General features: G+C 40.6%; 1 protein-coding gene across 27 annotated transcripts in view; it reads left to right on the top strand.

Moving 5' to 3' along the window:
• PPFIBP1 (PPFIA binding protein 1) overlaps positions 1-23,463 on the top strand; it is a 178,663-nt gene extending 155,200 nt beyond the window's left edge. For 8 of the 27 annotated variants that reach the window (XM_084877210.1, XM_084877207.1, XM_084877202.1 and 5 more), the window contains 16 exons: positions 2,718-2,830; positions 3,369-3,425; positions 5,064-5,124; positions 5,502-5,531; positions 8,054-8,225; positions 10,816-10,966; positions 11,271-11,399; positions 12,800-12,950; positions 13,657-13,768; positions 13,900-13,988; positions 16,989-17,111; positions 17,938-18,063; positions 18,876-19,064; positions 20,565-20,744; positions 21,437-21,502; positions 21,614-23,463. In XM_084877210.1, coding sequence (XP_084733336.1) covers positions 2,718-2,830; positions 3,369-3,425; positions 5,064-5,124; positions 5,502-5,531; positions 8,054-8,225; positions 10,816-10,966; positions 11,271-11,399; positions 12,800-12,950; positions 13,657-13,768; positions 13,900-13,988; positions 16,989-17,111; positions 17,938-18,063; positions 18,876-19,064; positions 20,565-20,744; positions 21,437-21,502; positions 21,614-21,700 — 1,836 coding nt within the window. In that variant the 3' untranslated portion in view covers positions 21,701-23,463. Of the gene's footprint in view, positions 1-2,717; positions 2,831-3,368; positions 3,426-5,063; positions 5,125-5,501; positions 5,532-8,053; positions 8,226-8,675; positions 8,709-10,815; positions 10,967-11,270; positions 11,400-12,799; positions 12,951-13,656; positions 13,769-13,899; positions 13,989-16,988; positions 17,112-17,937; positions 18,064-18,875; positions 19,065-20,564; positions 20,745-21,436; positions 21,503-21,613 lie in introns of all 27 variants that reach the window. The other 19 variants (XM_084877212.1, XM_084877211.1, XM_084877208.1 and 16 more) reach the window with 3 other exon arrangements.
• The last annotated feature ends 488 nt before the right edge of the window (positions 23,464-23,951 follow it).

Here is a 23,951-nt window from a genome sequence, read left to right as displayed (position 1 = left end):
AGGAGAGAATATGCTAATTGACTGCCCCGCCCTCAAAGTTGGTGGTACTCACAGACACAAGATGGTGATGCCCAGTCCCCTAAGCCCCGCTGGAGCAGAAGGTGCACGGCAAGGCCAGGCGAGCCCAGCCACTCTGTGCACCTGCCTCTGGAGTCCCCCAGTCCCCTCAGCCCCCCAGCTGCCCAGGGGCAGCCTGAGGTGCAAGCAAGCCTCAGATAGCAGCTGCCCAGCTGCCCAGGGCTGCCCAAGGCTCAGGTAACCAGGGCCAGGCGAGGCTTGTACTGCTGGCAATGGCAGCAGCAGAGGTGCGATGGGGCGTTGATCACTGGGTCATCTCCTGCTCCTGAGGGCTCTCGGACTATGAGAAGGGGCAGGCTGGGCTGAGGGGGCCCTCCCTTCAATGCATGAATTTTCATGCACCGGGCCTCTAGTGTGTGTGTGAATGTGTGTGTGTGTGTGTATATATATATATATATATATATATATATATATATATATATATATATATATATATAATTAATTTGCTAAGTGTCCAACCATCCTACCAGTCACTATAACGTGTAGTGATCACCAGGGAGCAGATGGCTAACATAGGAGCTGCCAAGCTGCAGTGACTTGGCAGTGGCAGTTCTTGAGTGATGCACCCTGAAACCAGAAAGGAAGGAGCCCTATTCTTCATGGGGCCACGTACTTCCACCTTCAGCCGTGGGTTATGTTGTTGCTGGGGCACTGTCAGCCCTGAATCTAGTTTACTGCACACTTGCATTTGCATTCCACACCCTGTATGATAGCAAGTTTGCAGAGTGCCTTCTTGCACTCCAGGAACTCCTTGGGGGATGTCGGAGAACCGGTTTTGGCCTGATCCCCACAGGTCAGGCCCAGGTACCCCACCTGCCAAAGGGACCCTTCTCACTCTGCAGACACGGGGGAGAGACCGCAGGAGGTTGGCTCCAGGGCCCTATCTCACCCAGTCCTGCCCTGATGGCCACCTTCTAATTAATTTCCTTTCAATGTGCATGAATCCATGCACCAGGTCACTTGTTTTAAAAGAAAAGCCAGGAGGGAGAGTTGAGGTTGGATTTAAAGCCCTGAAGTTTGAAAGGAAATAAAATCAGTCTGCTAGTGGAAGTTTGTTTGTTTATTTATTTATTTATTTATTTATTTATTTTCATGAGTAGGAACCCAACGAGATAAGAACTTAAGGAAGCAGGGATGATGGCTAAATAAGTTGTCCAGGATAAATCATAAAGATTAAAACTGGAGAAAGAAAAAAAAAATAGATAGTGAAATAATCTATTTTATAATAAGGTGACTTGTTAAAGAACAAAATTTGACTGAGTACATTTAAAAGGTCTTGTTGGCTTAATGCAGCAATTCATGAACCCAGCAGCATCCAGTCTAGGAGATGAGATAGAAAGGCCCAAGGAGCTGTACCAGATGAAAGGCTTTGTGTAGAAGTGAGCAGGGGCAGGGAAGTTATGTGTGGCACTTGCTGATTGGTTAAAGCAGGGTTACTTTCTTTACATGGAGCAAAGGGAAGTCTTGGAGTCCCGTCAGGTCACCTGTGGGAGCAAGCCAGTACTGCTTGGTTGAGGCCTTTCTTTTCTGGGAGAGCTGAGCACAGACATTTCCTTCAGTTCAGGTTTGCTGATGCGGGGCTCAGCGTGACCCACACCGTCTAGGGCCCCAACTGGTTACTTGAACAGATTTCACATTTTATAACCTTTGATAGTGTTCAAGGATGAGACCACTGCTCAATAACTGAAACAAAACTCACAAAGCAGGATTTATTGCTTATTTAAGTGGTCAAGGACACTCTTTCCAAACTAATCCTAGAGAGGGTTTTAGGATGCTTGGAGCTCAGGGGCTGGTGGGCCTTGAGAAGAAGCAGGAGTGAGTTGACAGCAGCCGGATGTGGTTATGAAGGTGAGGCTGTTGTTGAATGGGTGGCCTTTAGAGGTGTGTTTGCCGGTGTCAGTCCCTACCTGGCTGGCTGACTTCCAGAGGTGAGTCATGGTTGGTTGACTTGCAGAAGTGAGTCAACTCCCTGAGGCGAGTTTTGTTCTTTTTTTTTTTTTTACTGGAATATTTGCTAAAGTGTTTTATTTATTTGTTCATGATGTGTTCAACCATTTAACTGCTCTCTGGTTGTCAAAAATTATTGAAAACCAGAACACATAATTTTTATTTTCAGAGTCCATCCTTAGGATACATAAGGCATTTATGTGGGAAAGTGTATTGTGTATTTTCTGTTGTTGTAATATTAGTACTATTAAGCAGAGTGTTTTATAAATATTATAATCACAAAGTACACTAGAAGTTGTTTTAAATATATTTTTCATCAATGCTGTTAATTGAAATTAGCTTCTTCACACATAAAGTAATAATTAACTGGAGTGACCAACATGCTGTTTTAGACTAGCAGCAAAGACTAAAGTTAAAGTAGTGCTCATTTTACAGAGAAGATTGATGCCCTCAGTGAAGTGACTTGCCTTAGGCAAATGTTAGGATGTTACTATTAACTTAATTAATGGTATTTATTGTGTCTTACAATACTCAGCATCTTATTCAGAACCGGGTTCAAAACTATTGTACCTTCCTCCAGAATGTTTTCTCTGATTAGCACTTCTAGCTGTCTCTATCCTGATTCTGGTTGCTCTGTGGCTTGTCTTTTGTCTGATGTGACTCACTTTTGCCTTTTTATTATTATATTACAGTTCCACACCAGCGTCTTGCAGGTTTCAACCCCTTCATTATTACCAGCATCCAAAGGCTTGGAAACTCCCGAGAAAGCAAAATTGCCTAAGTGTGAGACTTCATTTGAGGAAAAGTATGTCATTAATGTCCTAATGTTGCAAATATAAATGTGTGGAAAAGTAAATCAACCAAAAGCAAGGGTGCTTTGCATTTATTGCCGACACAAATTTTTACCCAGAGAAGTAAGAAACAGCAAGACATGAGCCAGGAAACCATATCAGTATTGTGTTATTTCTAGCCAGAAGTAACTGAAGATGAGGCTGGGATGTGTTGTGGTCAGGTTATAGAGGGAGTGTATGCTTTAGGTTCTGGGTGGCCCTCAAAGGGCTGCGAGCAGAATAGCAACAGTCCTGTGCCTGAGGCTCTTTGGACCATGGCTATGAAAGAGATGGGACAGGGATACAGTAGTTTCTGCATAGGCAAATAGAATATGGGGGGTAACATATTCCCAGGTTAATTGCCTAATCTTACAATTAGACAAAATAAAATAAAACACAATACCAAAATAGAGAAATAACTTTCCTTGCACCATTGTTTGTTTTTGACAGTTCTGTTCACTTTGAATATCTATGGTCTTAAGTTCACAAATACTTTCTTTTTTTAAATTTTAGTGATGGAAAAAGAACCCTTGGCGCTGCTGTTGAAACCCAAATGTCTGATAGCCTTTCGTAAGTTATAAGTGATTGAATGTGAAAAATGTGGTTAGTACTTGGGGGAGAGGAAGCTTCCCTTACACTAATAATAACCAACACTGAAAGTGAGTGACTATGAGCCCTGAATTTATAACTGAAACTGTAAAGTGGGGGTGATATGAGGGTGGGGGATGTAAATTGACAAAGAAATATTTGCTTGCTTACCATTGTGTCATGCTGAGTTTCTGTAGATCTTTAGCATTCTTTACCAGTTTCCCCCTGAAGTTCAGTGCTTGTCATTTCACTTTTGTGCTGATATTTTAAGTCTTGCAGAAGAGAATCACAGAGTAGTGTGGTGGCTGGAAAGTCTGCACTGGTTTTCTGCACTTTCAAATTGATAAACTGACCTACTATCTATGTTTATCCATGTTCAAATCTGGATTAAATTAGGAAAATGTATTCCTCAAAAAGTACTCAAAGATAAGATTTTTTTCACCATCATATTTTACTTTATTTGGTGGTAGGCACTTCCAGCAATGTATTTACACATAAATACATGACAAATGCCTTTTAAAAGTTTGTTTGTATATTTCTATTCTGTTTCTTTGAGCAAAAGTATTACCTTTTTTCTCTCTCTTTTGAAACTGGTCACATATTCTTGCCTTCAGCTTTAAATAAGCCCAGCTCTAAAAAACTGAATGCTAATCATGTGAAAGAGTCTCCGAATGTTTCCAGTGTCACTTTGCCATCATGAGGATAGCACATGAATTATATGGACAGTAATAGGGATTCCTCTCCTATGCTTTGATCAGAGTTACAACTGAAGTGCTCTATCAGACTCAGAAAACTGATTTCTTCGTGAATTGAAAAGTAAAAATTTCATCCTTTATTTATTTTTTTTAAAGATACTTTAATTGATTTTTAGAGAGAGAGGAAAGGAGAGGGAGAGAGAAACATCGATTGATGTGTGAGAGCAAAACATCGATTGGCTGCCTCCTGCACTCCCTGTCCTGGAGATCTAGTCCAAAACCTGGACATGTGCCCTGACCTGGAATGGAACCAGTAACCTTTCGGTGCACAGGATGACACCCAACCAACTGAGCCACACTGGCCAGGGCTTCATCCTTTATTCTAATTAGAGGATTATATGTAAATACCCTGTTTCCCAGAAAATAAGACAGTGTCTTATATTAATTTTTTTCTCTCAAAGTTGCACTAGGTCTTATTTTCAGGGGATGTCTTATCTTTCCATGCTCTAGGTCTTATTTTCAGAGGATGTCTTATTTTCGGGGAAACACGGTAGTACATGTGTACCTAAAAAAGTTCCCAATGTAAATGTATACACGCAAAGGATCTGGCAGTTGGCCTCGGAAAACTGGTTTAAATTTTCTAATATTGACATCACAAGGACAGTGTTAAGTGTTTTTCCAGCTACTCAAACGTGTGCGGGACATTTACAGTTATTGGCAGGACAGTTAACCACTCCTGCTCTTAAAGGAACTAAATGTTATAATTTTCTTAAGCACATAAGTGACTGCCGGAATCCAGATGTTCTTTTATTACCAGGATTCAACCCACACGCAATTTTAGTTTCTTTCCACTATATCCTACTTAAAAACAGTGGCACCAGAGCCACTTATTATTAATCCTAATTATTATTATTGTTATTTTTAGAACTTCAAGTCTGCAGAAGTCTAGCAGCCTGGGCAATCTGAAGAAGGAGTCATCAGATGGGGTTGGTTCTGTGTTGTTTTTTTTCCTGTCTGTTACCCTGAGAAGGAAATATTTGGGGACCTTCATCTTTTCCCATGTTGCAAGTAAAACTCTTTAAGAAGAGCTTGTGGTTTCTCTGACGGAAAATTATTAGCTAATAGAACATTATGAAGTTAAGGATAAATATCAAGAAGTATGATAGGAAGGATTGAAAGTAGTGCATAAAACCAAAAATAGAGACTTTTAATAGTAAAGCATTGCTGGAAATAAATGAAACTGAGATTTTTGTAGCTGGGATATATATATGTAAATTTATTTTAATTTATGGAATTGTATGTGACAAGTTATGAATATATAAGGGATTCCTATAACAACCTTAACTGTTGTTGTTTTGAACAGGAAAAGGAGTCTGTTCAGAAGCCTTCAGAGGTAATTTTTATGTCCCGGTTGCAACATAAAAACGCTTTAGACTTCTAATGCATAAGATTGCTTAAATGCCTTTAGTAGACAGAACTCTCAGCAACATGCTAAATGAAGGAAGCCAGACACAAAAGATCACATATTATATTATCCCATTTATGTGAACTATTCAGACTAGATAAATTCATAGAGACAGCACAGAGGTGGGTGGTGGCCAGGGCGGAGGAGAGTGGAATGGGGAGAAGCCGCTTGGTAAGGGCTTTTCCTTTAGAACACGGAGGCCTTTGGGAACTAGATAGAGGTGGTCGTTTGCAACACATTGTGAATGTACTAAATGCCACTGCCTTGTTTACTTTAGAATAATTTTATGTTATATGAATTTCAGCTCTATAGGTTATTGGAAAAACAAAAAGAAAATGCCAAACTCTCCGTCACACAGTTTAACATTCTTAGCGATTGTCACTGGGCTTCCTTTGACCTCACAGAAAGTGCTTCTTAGATTCCCAGAGGTTTATTTTATGCAACCACTATCCCCCTACAGCAAACATTTTGCTGTTTAAGAGGCATTATTAAGATGTGCGCTAGTCCGTCTTTCCTCTGGTTTTCGACCAGTAACCTCGTAGAGGTTACCGTCTGGTAGACAGGCTACTTCCAGATGCAATTTCTTGACTATTGGCTCTCAGCGCCTTGAGTCACACGGTGGGTAGAACAGAGGAAGCACAGACAGTGGGCACAGCTGTGGTTAAAGTCATCCTCTGTTCTTTTTGCCCCGCCAATTCAATAGAGGAGTGCTTTTGACATCAGTGTTAAAACATGAATATTTTTATGCCACTAAACTGAGGCATCTGTAAATGTTTAGTGACTATGAGCAGTCGGTATGTAGAGTAAAAGAACCAACCACCTTAAAAGCCTGTATCCATCCCCTGGCCCTTTTCTCCACTTCAGAAGAAACATAGGGCAGGAGATGTTAGAGAAATGAGAGCATCCAAACAAAAGCATTGTTGCATAATACTGAAACCAAATAAAAGACCATGTTACTATAATTGCTAGTTCAAACATTGAAAGCATAATTTAATCACAGCTGAAGTTCGGAAATATTATAGAAATCTGAAGTAGCTTCTGAATCAACCAAGAAAAATTTAATTATAGTGAATTTAGTTTTAGGTAAGTGTATCTGAATATATCACAGTTTTTGAAAATTGTTGATTCAAATTTAGTAACTTCCAAGCAGGATATGAATATATATCCCAGAATCTCATTTCAAAAATATTTTAAACATTTGCTGATTATGCCTTCATTTTATTAATTTTTTGAGGAGAATATTTAAAATAATTGGTGATAAAGAACATTATAAATTGATGAACCAAGAGACAGATATAGGACAGTAAAGCAACAGGCAGACTGTCAAATTACAGTGGGGAGGGGAGGAAGATCTGGGGGAGATAATAGATCAACCGAAGGACTTGTGTACATGCTTATAAGTACAACCAATGGACATAAAACTCTGGGGAGGGAGGGTATGTATGTGAGGGAAGGAGGGGGGGGGGCAAAAAAAATCAATAAAATATATTAAATAAATAAATAAATAAATAAATAAAATAAAATAAAATAATTGGAATACCGTCTCCTTACACTGCCTGTGTAGAATAATGTCTACTTCCTTGAGCAATTATATTATGCTGTATTGGGCTTCTATAGATGCAGTTATATTATAAAGAATGTGGACTGTCTCATATCCAGATCTGTGTCATAATTGTTGGAAAAGAAGTCTGTTGCTATTCTGGCTTTTTATTTCTATGTTTTTTTGGGGGGGATGAGGCAAAGAACACTTGAGAATTTCTGTATCCTAATATTTAAAGTCCCTAATATTTAAATAATAGAGGCCTGGTGCATGAAATTCATGCACAGGTGTGGGCGGAGATCCCCTCAGCCCAGCCTGCACTCTATCCAATACGGGACCCCTTGGGGGATCAGTCCTAAACCAGCAGTTGGACATCCCTCTCACAATCCTGGACCACTGACTCCTAATTGCTCACCTGCCTGCCTGCCTTCCTGGTCACTCCTAACTCTCCCCCCACTGCTGGCCTGGTCACCCCTTATTGCCCTTCCTGCTGACCTGGTTGCCCCCAACTGCCCCCCCCCCTGCTGACCTGGTCGCCCCTCATGGGCCTCTGCTTGCCTGGTCACCCCACACAGCCTGCTGTTCAGTCATTTGGTCATCCCTCACTACCCCCCCTGCTGGCCTGGTCCTAGGCAACCATCTTGTGAGGTCGTGAGGGTTAATTTGCATATTACATCTTTATATACGATACGGATTATAAGTTAGTGACAAGCATGTTTTTGTTGTTGTTTCTTAAGTAGCTTTCAGAATTGATTTTTTAAACTTCTAATGTGGCACTTGATATTCATAATTTATTTAGTTATCCCTTTAAGTACAATCCCACATGTGTAACATATTTAGTATTGTGCCTGGCAGGTGCTCATAATTCTGTGCATTGGTGTTGCCTCATTTGTTTCTACTTCTCTCTCAGGATAAAGCTCCAGTAGAAAGCAGCCCGTTTGGAACCCTCCCGCCTAAACCTCCAGGGCACGATGCCTGCATGGATGAGAACCCCTTTGGCACCCGAAAAGGCAGATCTTCCTTTGGTCGTGGCTTCTTTAAAATAAAAAGTAATAAGAGGACAGCAAGTGCGCCGAACTTGGGTACGTCTGGTCAAAACGCCTTTACCCGAATTTCATCAGAACAAGGAAGAGAACAGTCTCTTCCCTTCCCCGACTCATCTGTTTATGCCTTTCTCTTAGAAATGACGGTGAACGACGTAGGGAGGAAATTAGCAAAAAAAAATTCTCCCGTGGATTTAATTCAGTTGTCTACCTGAAGGTAGCTCTGGGTAGACTCTCTTGCGGTGTACACAGAAGGAGGACCTGAAACCATGCTTCCCTCTGACTTCATTGTAACCAGCTTCCCATCTGTGTTTCATGTGGACAAATTAACCCCATGTTGACACTGCTCACGGAGTCGCAGGGAACTTGCCGTCCCTCCACCGTGTGTGTTTTGGGAATCGGAGTCTGATCTGTGTTTCATTTTGTCATTCCCCTGTGTTCTCTCCATTGGGCTGCGTGTGATTGTGTGCGTTGTTGGGATATCTGAAGATCGTAAACGAAGTGCCAGTGCACCCACCTTAGGTATCGTACCCCTGCATGCCAGCCTCGGCTAGTGCTGTGCTCCAAACCGGGCTAATCCCTGCTCTTGGCATCTGTGATCTCTAGAAAGCGCACTGGCAGCAACCAAAAAAATGTAGTTCTCTGCTCCAGAGGGTTCTTTCCACCTTCTGCTAAAAAGGACTCTCTGTAGAACCTTTGCTTTCAAGCAGAAATGCTGTTGTAAGCAATGCTAATGACACCTTGCGAGCAGCACTGGGGGGATCCAGAGCGCACAGCATCCCTCTGAGTGCAGGGCAAGTGTGTCCCGGAATTTACGCAGCTTCCACCCTTGAAGCACAGTTCCTCTCTCACGCTAACTCCCAGGTCCTCTCAGTTCCTTCTCCATGTTTCCATTTTCCCCAGCCTCCAAGAAGAAATATTTTTTGCCAAATCGAGAGATCTGTGGAAGAGTTTGAAAATGGCTTTTTAGACTTAATTCTCTTAGGGGAACGTCCTTCTGACGTTTTATTGTTTTGAAGATAGAGGTAACACTTCGTGATGACACAGGTCACTCAATGTGCTCTTTGAGGAGCTGCCCCGAAAGGGATTTTACGAGGAGGAATTCAATTTTCCTCTTTAAAGGGCAGGCTTCCCAGAGGAGGGGGGTGAGGGTGGAGGGGGAAGGTCTAAATATAAAAATGAGATGCTTTTGAAATGAGGATAGGATAGGCAACTTTTCAGGAACATCAATACCCATCATGGCTATAAGGATTTGAATGGAAAGGTTCCTTTGGGTTTTTCCAACAGGCTCTGTTACCTTACATAGATATCCACATATCTATTCACGTGGGTCATCAAAGGTGACTCCTCTCTCTTTGTAGCTGTAAATGTCTAAAATGAACACTGGATGAATAAAATAAACTGATTCATCCGGATAACTATATTTCCCAGTGTTTTGTTACCTTTCTGAGAAGAAAGGTATTGTCAATGCTAAGAGGCAAATGCTGCTTACTATAACCTATAACCACAGCTCTGCTTCATAGAAAAGTCAACCTCTGCAACCTTTACCACTCTCTAAGACACTGCTACTGTGATTTTTGTACATTTACTTTCCTCCATAAAAGTGTGAAATCTCACATCGAAGAAACCGTAGCCCTTATGTTTGCTAGTGTGGGATCAGTTCCTTCTCCATGTTTCCATTAAGGAACAGCTAAAAGAACTAAAATAGTTAATGCTTGGAGATCCAAGAGTAGAAAATTTGGATGTTATTTTTGTAAGGCAGAATCAACAGGCATTAATTTTATATCAAACAAAAAAATTACTCATATTAAGTTCATTCTTCTCTCAGTACCTCGGATGTAATAGGTTATAAACAAAAATACATTTCTTGAATAATGAATTGCCAGAAGTTGGTAACCGATTTGAAATAAATGCCAAAGGTAAAGAAGGAATGAAAAGGACAAATAGGAGTGCAAGGAACATATTAATTATTATTAATGAAATATTAAATAACTACATAAAGAGAAGATTCAGGGGAAAAAAATTGTATGGGAATTTTGCTGAGTCCAAGATATCCCTGGCACACTGAATTGGGAATATACACTGCAGATACTGAGGCTGGAGAGAAAGATGAGGCCCATAGATATTGATGCCAACTGCTTATCAATTAGTGAAGCCATCATTTAGTGCTGAGCATAGAAGAGGTGAGCTTGTCAGGAGATCCTGAAGAGAGAACTTAGAAAAGAATCTTGGAGTGGAGTGGAGGAGGAAGAGAAAACAGGATACTATCGCGAAGAAGGAACTATCAGATAGCAGAACTAGGAGAGGGTCATGCCAAGAAGCTAAGGGAGATGATGACTCTGAAGGATGTAGGAGATAGTCAACAGTATCAAATGATATAGCAGTATTGAGAATAATTTCATTATGCATTAAATTTACTTAAGGAAAGAATATAGCAATCCTATCACACCTTGAATCTCAAAGGTGTTGTATTTCTTAGTTGACTTTATACGCAACTGATATAGAGTAGGACAGGGTGCTTTTGGTTTATAGGCCAACAGAAGAATTCTTACCAGTTTTTAAAGCCCAGCACCTAACATCTAATCATGCTCATTTTACATATTAAAATTCACTGAGTTTGTTTTCTTAGCTGAAACAGAAAAGGAGACAGCTGAGCACCTAGACCTGGCTGGTGTATCTTCTCGGCCAAAAGATTCACAGGGGAGCAGCCCCTTCCAGATGTCCCCATCATCTCCAGATTCCAAAAAGAAATCCCGAGGCATCATGAAACTCTTTGGAAAGTAAGTAACAGAGTGAACAAGTGGAATGGACTTTGTCTTCTGTGTTGTTCATACGTAGGAAGAAATGGACAATTGGCTGGAAATGGATATGACATTGTAAAGCTTCTGTGTTCTTCTTCTGGAAGGAAGATTGTGATTTGGGATTCATTACCTCATTGGGTCTCAAACTTTAAATCCAAATGTCTATTCTAATGACATACAAAGAGGAGTAGCTCAAATGTGTACACCAATTACAAATGTTCTGATTAGTCTAAGGCCTCCTCAGGTCAAATACAAGGCAATGTGTATTGTATCTTTTCTTCAGACTTAGGAGAAGTCAGTCAACTACATTCAACCCAGATGACATGTCTGAAACTGAATTCAAACGAGGAGGGACGAGGGCAACTGCTGGGCCCCGACTGGGTTGGTCTCGAGATTTGGGACAATCTAATAGGTAAGAACCACCAAACTAATGGACTTCTGCATCTCTTCCCAAGTATCAGGGGTTCTCATGAGCACCAACAATGCTAGTATTGTCCCTGGGTTGCACAGTCAGATCCATTGCTTACTGCCATGCCTCGTGGAAGGGTCCACCATCTTTAGAGCACTGTAATTTGGCCATGGTTGGTGAACAACTGTGCAGCAGATGTGGGCTATCTGGGCTAGGTGAGGAGCCACACCTGAAGTGCCTGTAACATCTGTATTAGAATGACTACCAGACTTAAATTTTCAAAGAAAATAATTACAAGTACTCTAAAGCATAGCCTTACAAAGATAGGATAGTATAGTGTTTATGAGTAGGTTCTAGAGGCAGGTTGCTTGGGTCTGATTTCTGGTCTTACCACTTCCTATAAGCTGGATAACGTTGAACAGCTACTTTCATGCTTTTTGTCTCGGTTTCTTGTGGTATTAGTACCTTACCCGAAAAATGGTTTTGAAGATTAAATTAACTTATATGTGCTAAGTATCAGACAGATCACTGTTTAATAAACAATGGAACTTGTGAAAGCATCTAAAGATATAGATTCTATCAGAAATCTTAAATTATTAGGATTGTGTAATGTTTTAGTTATTACGAGTCTAGGAACTTTTCCTACACCTTTCCCACAGTTCAGGGCTGTTTTGGAACTACCTGTACTATACTGACCTCCCGAGCATAAAAAGGGTGGGGCTGGCAAACATATAGCACCAATCATTGATACTAAATCTTTTAACTCTGTTTAGCCTTCTTCAAATACTGAGCAGTCTCATTTGCCATATGTTCTCTTTGTACACAGTAGAGGACCTCCTTGTGCTATCGATAATAAAAAAAAAAAAAAGGTCTTATCACCACTTTAAAAAAAACAAACCAGGAGTACTCTTTGTGTATCAAACTGAAAAAAAAACAGAAATTTGCTTTGATTATACTTTCTTATAATCAGGGATGACATGTTGCCCTCTTCTCATTGATTACCACCTGGAAAGAAACCATTATTCTGCTAAAACAAATTCAAGTTTGACTTGAGTTTCTTTTCATCTGACCTAGTGCATTTTGTTTGTGAATTCAGTCTTCAAACAACATGGGTACAATGACTTGACTTGGTTCAACTCGGTCTTCTACAGAACATGTTTTTGCTAACCACATTGCATCTTTTGTGGTTTCATTTGAAAGGAAGATTGGTCTCACAAGGTCACTTTCAACTCTAGTGCCACTTCCTCTTCTTCCAAATGTGTACTGATATTAAGCTTTGCACAGACAAATGTATATCACCAGGAAATACCCATATCTGTTGAGCATACAGTTGTTCAACTTTAATGATAAGCCATAGGATTGGCTTTGAGTTGTTTTTCACACAATTGTTCATTTTCCTATAGTGACTTGGATATGCCATTTGCCAAATGGACCAAGGAGCAGGTTTGCAATTGGCTTGTGGAACAGGGCTTGGGGTCCTACCTGAATTCTGGCAAGCACTGGATTGCATCTGGCCAAACACTTTTGCAGGCTTCTCAACAAGATCTGGAGAAGGTGACTGACTGCTTCTTTGTTTTGTTTGCGTAATGAATTCTGAGAGAGAGGTAGAGAATATGAATGTAGGATTGTTTTCTACGCCTTAAATGGGAATGGGGGGAGCCAGTAAGTGCTCTTGGAAAAATCTGGGTTTCCTGCTTCATGCTTATTTTATTTCATGGACTAAAAACAAAGGATATGGTTGTAATGATTCCTTATGGAACACTTAAGCCACTGGGCATTTTAATGAAAAATAATTGTATGGCCATAATAATAAACCTGAAGCTCATATTTCTCAAAATCATTCTGTGGCTTTGTCATTATTAACCCGTCTCCCCAATGTAATATATGCAATTCAACTTCTCTTTGCAAAAGGCAACAACAACAAAGAAAGAGCCCTACATTTTATGTTCCATTATTTAACATTTCCCAATTATTTAATAAGAGTAGAATTCCTGTTCTGCGTCCTACAGTTCCAGTCTTGCCCAGGAAGGAGCCTACTCGTGAATGTCTCACACCCCGACTAAACTAACTCCAGTGGTCTTGACCTTTTAGAGGCTTTTTATTCAGCAACTTTTTACTAGCCAGAGTTAGCATTCTGATTTAATGTCATTGTTGGCTCTTGGATGTTCGCTTCATTTTGGAGGAATTTGCATCCATTGCCAGTGGCACCCAGCCCATATTGACAGGATTGTAAAGCCAGTGTTTCTGTTTATGATTTCAGGAACTTGGAATCAAACATTCACTTCATCGAAAGAAACTCCAGCTGGCATTGCAAGCTCTGGGATCTGAAGAGGAAACCAATCACGGAAAGCTGGATTTCAACTGGGTCACTAGTAAGAGGTTTTAAATTCTTAAACCCATAAATAAGGAAGCAAGCAAATAAAGAAATAATGCCGCTCTTCCTTTTTGAACACAAGGACAGGCATTCTGTGGCATGTTAACAACACAGATTTTTGTCCTTTAGGATGGTTGGATGACATTGGCCTCCCCCAATACAAGACCCAGTTTGATGAAGGCCGGGTAGATGGTCGAATGCTCCACTACATGACCATCGTAAGTGATTTCCTTCTGGGGTGTAGGGGTTTTCACAAGGATTCACCAGAGTTTGAATATGTTGCTTTAACTTGAAGATAGGAACAGGAATATTTTCCATTAGGTTTAAATTGTAGGATTTGGTGGTTGCAACAGCGTTGGAGGATTTGAAACCCAATTTAAGTCAAACTTTCCAGAAAATTGATTTCATGTATAATCAATATTGTAGACATTGAAGTGCACCCTTTGAATGAGTGAATTGTATGGTGAATGAATTATATTTTATGTTTCTTTTAAATAGAGTATAGAGATTTTAATCCTTGGCAGTTTCTAAATTTTATATTCCTACTAGAGTCCCAGTGCACGAAATTTGTGCATGGGGGGTTTCCCTCAGCCACGCCTGCACCCTCTCCAATCTGGGACCCCTCTCACAATCCAACCGCTCACCTGTCTGCCTGCCTGATTGCCCCTAACCGTTTCTGCCTGCCAGCCTAATCACCTAACCACTCTCCTACCAGCCTCATCAACACCTAACTGCCCTCCCCTGCCGACCTGGTCACCCCTAATTGCCCTCCCCTGCCAGCCTGATCACCCCAACTTTTTCCCCCTGCAGGCATGGTCACACCCAACTGCCCTCCCCTGCAGTCCTGGTCCCTCCCAACTGCCCTCCCCTGCAAGCCTGGTCACCCCTAACTACCTTCCCCTACAGGCCTGGTCCCCCTCAACTGCCCTCGCCTGCATGCCTGGTCCCCCCTCAATAGCCCTCTCCTGCAGACCTTGTCTCCCCTTACTACCCTCCCCTGCCAGCCATCTTGTGGTTGCCATATTGTATCCACATGGAGTAGCCATCTTTGACCACATGGGGGGCAGCTATCTTGTGTGTTGTAGTGATGGTCAATTTGCTATATTACTCTTTTATTAGATAAGATGTGCAGTGAAAGGCTACACTTCTGGCTTGAAATCCTCAGGGACTTGTCTACTCTCTTCCCTCCCACTTTTGAGAACTGTTACCTGGAACCTTCTTACTTCTGCCCAGTTCTGCTAGGGCGGAGTCGACCCCCCCCCCCCACCTTTCCCCCTTACCTCCCTAGTAAAGAAGTAGGGGAAAGGTCAACTTTCACTCTGATTCCTTCATTATGGTTTCATATGTCTAGCCTTTTGCCCCAGGGATAGAAGGACTTTTCCCTGCTTTACAACAGTGGGGAGAGATGGATTCCAGGAGAACATGTTCTAGATGCCACAGTACTACCAGGGTTCTACCCGACATACTTTTACTAGAATGTGGTTTTTTTTTTTTTTTGTGTGTGTGTGTGTGTGTGTGTGTGAGAGCAGGGCAGTCAATCAGGAGGGCTTCACCCAATCACCCCAAAGAGGAAGGCCCAGGTCTGTGGCAGGTGGGTGGGACCTCCCTCAGTGAGGGAAGCCCAGGTCCCGGGTGCCAGTGGACCGGAGGGAAGCATGGGTACCGGGGGAAGGAAAGCCTACTCTTGCACGAATTTCATGCACCGGGCCTCTACTAAATACAATATAATAAATCAATTACCTTATAAAATTGGATCCTGGAAGTTCTAAATCATAAAACATCTGTTTTTAATGTGGTATCCTGGATTGGATCCTGGGACAGAAAAAGGACCTTCAAAAAAAAAAAAACTGTTGAAATATTAATGAAGTCTGTAGTTTGGTTAATTTTATTATTGTCTATGTTAATTTCTTAGTTTTAATTAATATGCTATAATTATATGTTAACACTAAGGGAAGCTGCATGAAGGGTAGATGAAACTCTGTACTATTTTTGGCAACTCTTCCGAAAATCTAGAAGTACTTAAAAACATTTTTTTTAAAGATTTTTAAAAAGATTTTTAAATTTTTTTATTAAAAAAGGAATGGTCCCTACTTTTGAAATCCCTTAAGCTATTAACATTTTATTGACATTATGAACATTATGCATTTATGGTTTTTTTTTAATCTGATAGATTTTAAGTTGAAAATAGCACACAAGCAAATGTTTTAAATGGGTGCCTCAATCTTAAGATTGTCAATTGTCTTTTCTAATTTATAAGATACTACCTTTAAGAAATTAATCCAGAAAAACTTCGGAGAGAATTTTTGTTCACTTAGTAGCCTTTAAGGATTTAAACTGAATGCCTAGCATTTAAAAACTATTTTTATAATAGATTAATATTTTTTTCCTGATAAATGTTATCAATAAGATGTGTCTAACATGGTTGTTTTCCTTGTTTACTTTCTGGGTGTATTTGGATGTAGACCTGTGCTTATGTTGACACTGCCACCCAAATCACCTTCTTCTACAATCATTTGTTTTGGTGTGTTTGGTATGTTTGAAATGTGCCCAGTAACCACAGACTGGCCAAAGGTATTCCTTGAAGGAAATGAATGGTGATATGTGTGGATACTTATAGCTTCTTAATTTCTTTACACTCAACTCTGAACAAGACCTTTGCTTTGGTTGACATAGATGTTCTAAAAATGTCTATAGTGTCTGCTGGACAACACGAACAAATCTAGAGCCAGAGATTTGTTCTGGCTCTAGAACAAATTTGAGGCTGGGGGGAGAGTGTGTGACCACTCTTCTGGTTTTTCCCCAAAACGGATGTGTCTGAGCTCAGAAAAGCAAGCCTCGACAGTCAATGAACATCACTTCCTCTTAGCTATCTGCTTTATCAAAGCAAGTCACCGTTTGTCATGACCCAGCGAGTGTTTCCAAACTGTGTGTTTCAGAGCGAAGGGGTCCCACAAGTCTGTCCCAGAATGTTTGGGATAGAAATGGATGGAAGTCAGTGTCAGTTGGAACAACATTAATTTTGGTTTTCTGATATATTGGGGTCCTAGAGAAGATATTGATTCGAACAAGAAAAAGCTATTAAGTAAAAGCTTGGAACACAACGACAAGCCCTCGGTGTTTATTAGGAGAGGGGCTCGTCCACTTCTCTGTGCATATTTGAGACTCCCGTGTGGAGGTCATCCTGCTCAGTGAGCCCTGCGTTCTGCTCTTTCCTGCAGGATGACTTGCTGTCTTTGAAGGTCGTGAGTGTGCTGCATCATCTCAGCATCAAAAGGGCCATCCAGGTCCTAAGGATCAACAACTTTGAACCCAACTGTCTACGGAGGCGGCCGTCTGATGAGGTAGTGTTCGCGTTGAGGGTTACTCAGCACGCTCCTTCCACACATACGGCTGTCCTGTGTGCAGTACTGAAACCCTTTTCTTCTTGGAAACGGCGGGAGGGCTGCTGGGTTCCTCAGAGCCTCACACCAAGCCTCATTTACATCTCAGGCTTTGTTTTCCTCTATTCCTTCCCTTCCTCCCAGGGTGGTTATACCTGGGTCATGGAAGCCAAAGGCTGTGTTTTAGTTTCCCTTCCTCCTTTTCTTGTGTGTATTTCATTTTCCTCCCTTCTAAAACCAGAGACTTAAATATCACTATAAAGACTTCCTTTCCTAAAGCACTGCTCTAATAGTGTAAAAAAAAAAAAAAATCAGCTTCTTCTACAATCATTTGGTGTGTAAAAAAAAAAAATGTTGAGCCGAAACCAGTTTGGCTCAGTGGATAGAGCATCAGCCTAGAGACTCAAGGGTCCCAGGTTCGATTCCGGTCAAGGGCATGTACGTTGGTTGCGGGCACATCCCCAGTAGGGGGTATGCAGGAGGCAGCTGGTCAATGTTTCTCTCTCATCGATGTTTCTAACTCTCTATAACTCTCTATCCCTCTCTATTCCTCTCTGTAAAAAATCAATAAAATATATTAAATTTTAAAAAAAGCTTGAAACATTGTGACCATCTTCTTTCAAAGAGAACTCAAATTAGCAACCACTTTTTTACCCTCTCCGTAAACATTTAGTGGGAGGACAAGAAACACCGTTCTGTGGGGCAGACTTTTGGACAGAACGTGCAGGTGGAATATGAGGAATCGCATAGTCAGTGATTGAAGCTCTTGGTGTCCTCTGTCCCATAGAACAGCATCACCCCCTCAGAGGTGCAGCAGTGGACCAACCACCGGGTGATGGAGTGGCTGCGTTCCGTGGACCTGGCGGAGTATGCCCCCAATCTCAGAGGCAGTGGTGTCCACGGTGGGCTCATGGTAAAAACCTGATTTAATTTGAAATTGATTTCTTATCATTTTGTCTCCTTTAATAATGAGTAGAAATGTATCAGTTTACTTATTATAACCCTAAAGATGTCTAATCCAACCCTACTGCACTATTCCTAGTGAATTTGTACTTTCAACATGTTTTTTCCCCTTATTTTTTACTATTACATAACTCTAGGTCAGATTTAAACCCATCTCTTCCATTGTCCTCTTTTCTGCTAGATAACATCTGGCTGCTGGCTCTCATATCATGTTTTAAAACCTCTGCAAAAGATACAGATTGTATTTCTGCCCACAGATGTTGCAAAGAAGTTGGCTGCCAAAAGCATCCCAAATGTTGCTCTGGTTGGAAGGCTCAGTTGGTTAGAGCATCGTCCCAATACGCCAAAGTTGTGGGTTTGATTCCTGGCCAGGCACATTTAAGAATCAACCAATGAATGCATAAATAAGTGGAACAACAAATCAATATTTCTCCATCTCTCTCTCAAATCAATTAAAAAAACAAAAACAAACAAACAAACAAACAAAAAACAACACCTGTTTTCAATGACATCCCAAATGCAATACCTCAGAGAGGTAGAAGCCTTGACTCAGTCATGCCTGGATGTCAGGACCAGCTCTCCTCTCACTAGCTTGGGCAGAATAAAGAAAAGAAATGTCAGTTAAAGATGTAAGTCCATACTCAGTGAATCTCACTGAGTAGGTCATTGGAGATAACTAAATGAAAGAGTTTTGCAAATTATAAAGCACAGTGCAGACATGTGTGATATGCCGAGCCTTACACAATCTTTATTTTCTTACAGGTTCTAGAACCCCGTTTTAATGTGGAAACAATGGCTCAGCTGTTGAACATCCCGCCCAGTAAGACCCTGTTGAGAAGACATTTGGCCACTCATTTCAACCTCCTGATTGGTGCTGAGGCCCAACACCAGAAGCGTGATGCCATGGAGTTACCAGATTATGTACTTTTAACAGCCACTGCCAAAGTGAAGGTTGGTTCAAGCTCGCATCATGTAATAATTGGTTATACCAAAAATGAGATCAAAGATTCAATTCTGTTATCCGGCTATCCCATTTTCTGAGATTTACTAAGTTTTGTGGATGGGTTGAAGGTATATGTATCTTTAACACTAATCAATAAAATACAATTCTGAAGGTTTTCTTCTGGGGAATTTTTGCTAAAAATCATTTATTTTATTAGGGTTAACAATAATAAAGAACATGATATTGGTTTCTATAATAGATACATTGCCAAGGCAGAGAGCCCATAACTTGGGCCCAAATATTGATTGCACTAGTCCTATTTTTGCTGTAGATAAATCATGTATACGAGTTGCCTTTCTCCTCATACAGATTCTGCTTGTCTGGCCTATAATTGACCAAACTTGCAAGTTAGACAAAGGCACAGCAGCAGAGAATGGATATTTCTAGTTTGCCTAGATTTATAGATCATACGAATTTCAGACTCCTTTTTCTTCTTTTAAATGACTCCTGTGCTAACTCTTCTGCATGTTATCTTAACCAGCTTAATGTAGATATAGGGAATTAGACTCTTTCACAAATATGGTTCAAGTTCTTTTTAAAAATATATATATATTTATTGATTTCAGAGAGTAAAGAAGAGGGAGAGAGAAAAAAATGATGAGAGAGAATTATTGATTGGCTACCTCCTGCATGCCCCCTACTGGGGATCAAGCAGCAACTAGGGCATGTGTCCTTGACAGGAATCGAACTAGGAACCCTTCGCAGTCCACTAGGCCAGTGCTCTGTCCACTGAGGCAAACCAGCTAGAGATCAAGTTCTTTTTTTTTTTTTTTTAACTCCTTCTACTTGCTTGACATTCTCTCTTCATCTCCCTTCCTCCTTTAGAAGATGTGCCAGATTTGAAACCTCTGAGAGATTCTGTTCTATATATAAATTCTCTGTATCAGCCAATCACCATCTACTTAACAGTTTCCGTAACTACCCAGTGATGAAGATGTAGTTTCTCTTCTAAATATCATGGAAGTTTTTTCTCCCAAAGAGCAAGAATTATTTTAGCAGTCACCACCCTGTTATAGAAGCTTAACAAGCATATAAGATAATCACAGCCCCACCCAAAAAGAAAATACAATAAGGGCCATTTTCTTTTGCTGATCTTAGCCTGGAAAACCTTGTAAAATTGTACTTAGCCCTGAGTAATCTCATTTGCATTAAGTACTGTTTAAGCAAAAATAAGGCTCTTTGCATATTTTGCTTTTATCGCTGTGACTACCCAGCTAGTTGGAGTGAATAAGAAGAACAAATGTAATCCTCCGAGATAATTAACAGGGATCATTGATCAGATTTGGATGCATCAGTCACAGGCCTATGATGCCTTCATTTGTTATACAAATTTAATCATTCAGTTGCTTTTCTCTGTGTGATGAAATTATACATTTATTAGTCCTTTTTTTTTTTTTAATATGAATTTTATCTAATTCCTGGATGTTATCGTTTTCTTTCTTTTAAAGCCAAGGAAACTCACCTTCAGCAATTTTGGGAATCTGAGAAAGAAGAAACAGGAAGATGGGGAAGAATATGTTTGTCCAATGGAGTTGGGACAGGCATCAGGAAGTGTATCTAAGAAAGGATCCAAAGCTGGCCTGGACATGCGCCTGTATGACGAAGATGACTTGGACCGGTTAGAGCAGGTAAGTGCAATGTCACCTACCTATTTTCAAGTTCTCCCTGCATTGAAACACTCAATGGAAACTTCTTGTATTGTGTCTGTGAAGCAAGGAAGTTTTCTTCCAATGCTTAAGAATAAAGATAATAATAAAATGACGGTGAACACTTGCAGACTGCTTACTATATCCCAGGCACTTTCCTATGCACTTAACATATATTAATGTTCACAGTAACCCTAAAACATGGGGCATATTCTCATCTTAATTTTAGAGAGAGGGACACGGGCACAGAGAAATTAAGTAACTTACCTCAGATAGAAGAGCTGAGATTCCAACTTGTCAGGCTGGCTTCCAACCCTGCGCCTTACCTACGTTACTCTGGCAGTTTTAAGGAAATCTGAGTATGAAAACGAGTCAGGAATGGACAGCTCATACTACTCAGCCTTTTCAGTACGAAGTCATGGGACCAAAAATTGCCCTTTAATCCGTAATCCTTTGGTGCCATTGTCAGCATCAGAGCATTCAGTCTGGGAAGTGCCATTAAAGTGTTTCTTCCGAATTCCCACATCTACTCACAGCAGCGCAAGGAGATTACCATCAGAGGTATCCCATTGCTCCTATCCCGTTCAGCACAACTCGCGTCATTCCTTCTCAGCTGTTTGTTCACTTTGCTGCACTTTCCTTGAAATTGTCACCTTGTGGTGTGCTCTTTGCAGATGGAAGATTCCGAAGGGACAGTGAGGCAGATAGGTGCGTTCTCGGAAGGCATCAACAACCTCACGGTAAGTTGGCGAAATGAGTTTCGAATCTCATTCTAAAAATACGTTTGCAAGTCACCCCAAGGGTCTGTGCATGGAGCGCAGTGTGTGTGACTCCCTCTCCTTGTTTCCCAGCACATGTTAAAGGAAGACGACATGTTTAAAGATTTCGCTGCCCGGTCCCCCAGCACCAGCATTACTGACGAAGACTCGAATGTTTGACCGCAGCATCTGGACGAGCATGAGGAGCCCTTGGTCTCTTTCCACTTTGTTTCTACACTCACAGTACATCCAGCAAGTAGCGGGTGGTGTATGGTTTATCAATCCGCGTCTGCTCATTTAGAAGTGGAACTGGAAAGCAGGGCATCTGTGCCTATTTTAAAGCTGCCACAGAAAGTGAGACACTGGTGAATGAGAGTATAATTGTTTCTCCTCTATTTAATGTAAAAATCTGTGATATATTCTATTTAAAGTGTTGCATCTACCGTGAGAGGACTTTATTGTAGTGTTTCCGGTCATGTTCACAGTATGGAGGGCTTGGGAGAGAGGGAGCTCTCCGGTGGCCACTGCAGCCGAGCACATGCTTTGAAAATCGGTATGTGGGATCTCTTTAAGATCCAGCGTGCCCACTAAATGCCAGCCAGCCATGCCTCCACTTGCCTCCTCGTGTCCTGTTTTTATATATTTTTCTAAATATATGTATATATTTAGTACACAGAACATAGAACTTTTATTTTGTGACACACCTAAGGAAGATGGTAAAAAAAAAAAAAAAAAGATCACATTGAAAAAAATACAGTGATCCAATTTTTCATATGCCAGCTGGTTCTTGGCCAGGTCAGGATACTCTTTCTTTCTCCACAACCGAATTTTAATGATGTTGAGCACTCGGACTAAATTAGTGTATATGAAACAACTCTTCATCGATAACCCATCACATTCTCATTGTTGGTTTGTTTTTTTTTTTTTAAAGAATTTCATCCTTAATCTTGGATTATTTTAAACTCATAAGGAAGAACTTGAGGAACGTTTACATTCTGTTAACCTGAACGCATTCAGAAGCTGCCCCCAAATTTGTAGAAATGATTTCTGAAGAAACCAAAACAAAAACCTTTACAGTATTAAGCTTCTTATTTTCCTCTTTGCTAGATTAGACCATTGTCTCAAAATACCAGCAGCCTGACTAATGTACATTGCTGAGACTACCCATGAATGGAAGAAATCCTTTTTTAAAAAAAAGCTGAATATCTGTCTGAACATTTTGTCTCAATCAGAGTTTAATAACTCTGAGGCTGGAAAAGAATGCCTATCTTGTGATAATAAAATGTAGTTCATGTTTTTCCATAGCACAGGGCCAAAATATTCTTTATAAAGAATATACAAAGCTGCAGCACAAACTGTCACAGTTTATTATTCTTTTTAGGGGTATCAGAAATAATGTTCTATTTTTTTATTCAGTACTACATCATTACCATGATAGCCAACTGTGGTAAAGACTGGTTTTCACAAATTGGCGTAGGGGTGGGCAGTTCAGTTCAGTACCAGTGGGCTTACTTACAAACTATATTTGAATGTCATGATACGATCTTTCAAGTTATCAGCAAGTTACCAAGCTTTTCGTCAAGGAGCCTATAATACTACACTACTATTTATTCATGACTAAAATAATTTGATGCTAACAATAATCTTTTGCTCCCTACCATTCATTATTTGGTAACTGTATTGGACTCTTAATGTACTTGTGTTTTATTTTAATGTGGATATATGTCACCATTTGAAAAACAAATTGGATATTCCAACCTGGTTAAAATACCAGGAGACTGTTACAGAGGCCAAATATTCTTTATTCAGGACATTGTAGCATAACTGATGTTGTGTGGTGAGGTTAAAAGTTTTTTGATGATATATATTTTATTTACAAAGTATTATACACTGCTGATATCACCTTAAGAAAAGAAATAAAGTCAGCTGATAATTGCCTCATATTTTTAGTGTCTGTTAATTTATTTCCCTTTGTTCAGTATAACCAGTAGGCTTTATTTCTGATATAAAGAACAATAACAAACTCCTGACAGTTCACAAACTCCCATAAAATACTTTGTGTGGGATTCATAGCATGTGCCAACAGGTAGAAATATGAGACGTTTGTTTGAGAAACGCTTGTGTGGAAGGAAGCACAAGCCATTGAGCTGGGAGGTGAGGAGTCATGGCAGAGAGGGTCCTGGAAAAGCAAAAGGAAATGGCTCGCCTGCAGATGTGAAGAAGTTAGTTGTAGAACCCAGCTGGCATGGCTCAGTGGTTGAGCTTCAACCTATGAACCAAGTGGTAATGGTTAGATTCCCAGTCACGGTACTTGCCTGGGTTGCAGGCTCAATCCCCAGTGGGTGGCGTGCAGGAGGCAGCTGATCAATGATTCTCTCTCGTCATTGATGTTTCTCTCTCTCCCTCTCCTTTCCTCTCTGAAACCTATAAA

This window comes from Pipistrellus hanaki (genome assembly GCF_964339955.1).
Source record: "Pipistrellus hanaki genome assembly, chromosome: 3".
Taxonomy (NCBI): domain Eukaryota; kingdom Metazoa; phylum Chordata; class Mammalia; order Chiroptera; family Vespertilionidae; genus Pipistrellus; species Pipistrellus hanaki.
The sequence above is the reverse complement of the archived record's forward strand: the minus strand, read 5'-3'. Positions and strand labels throughout refer to the sequence as shown.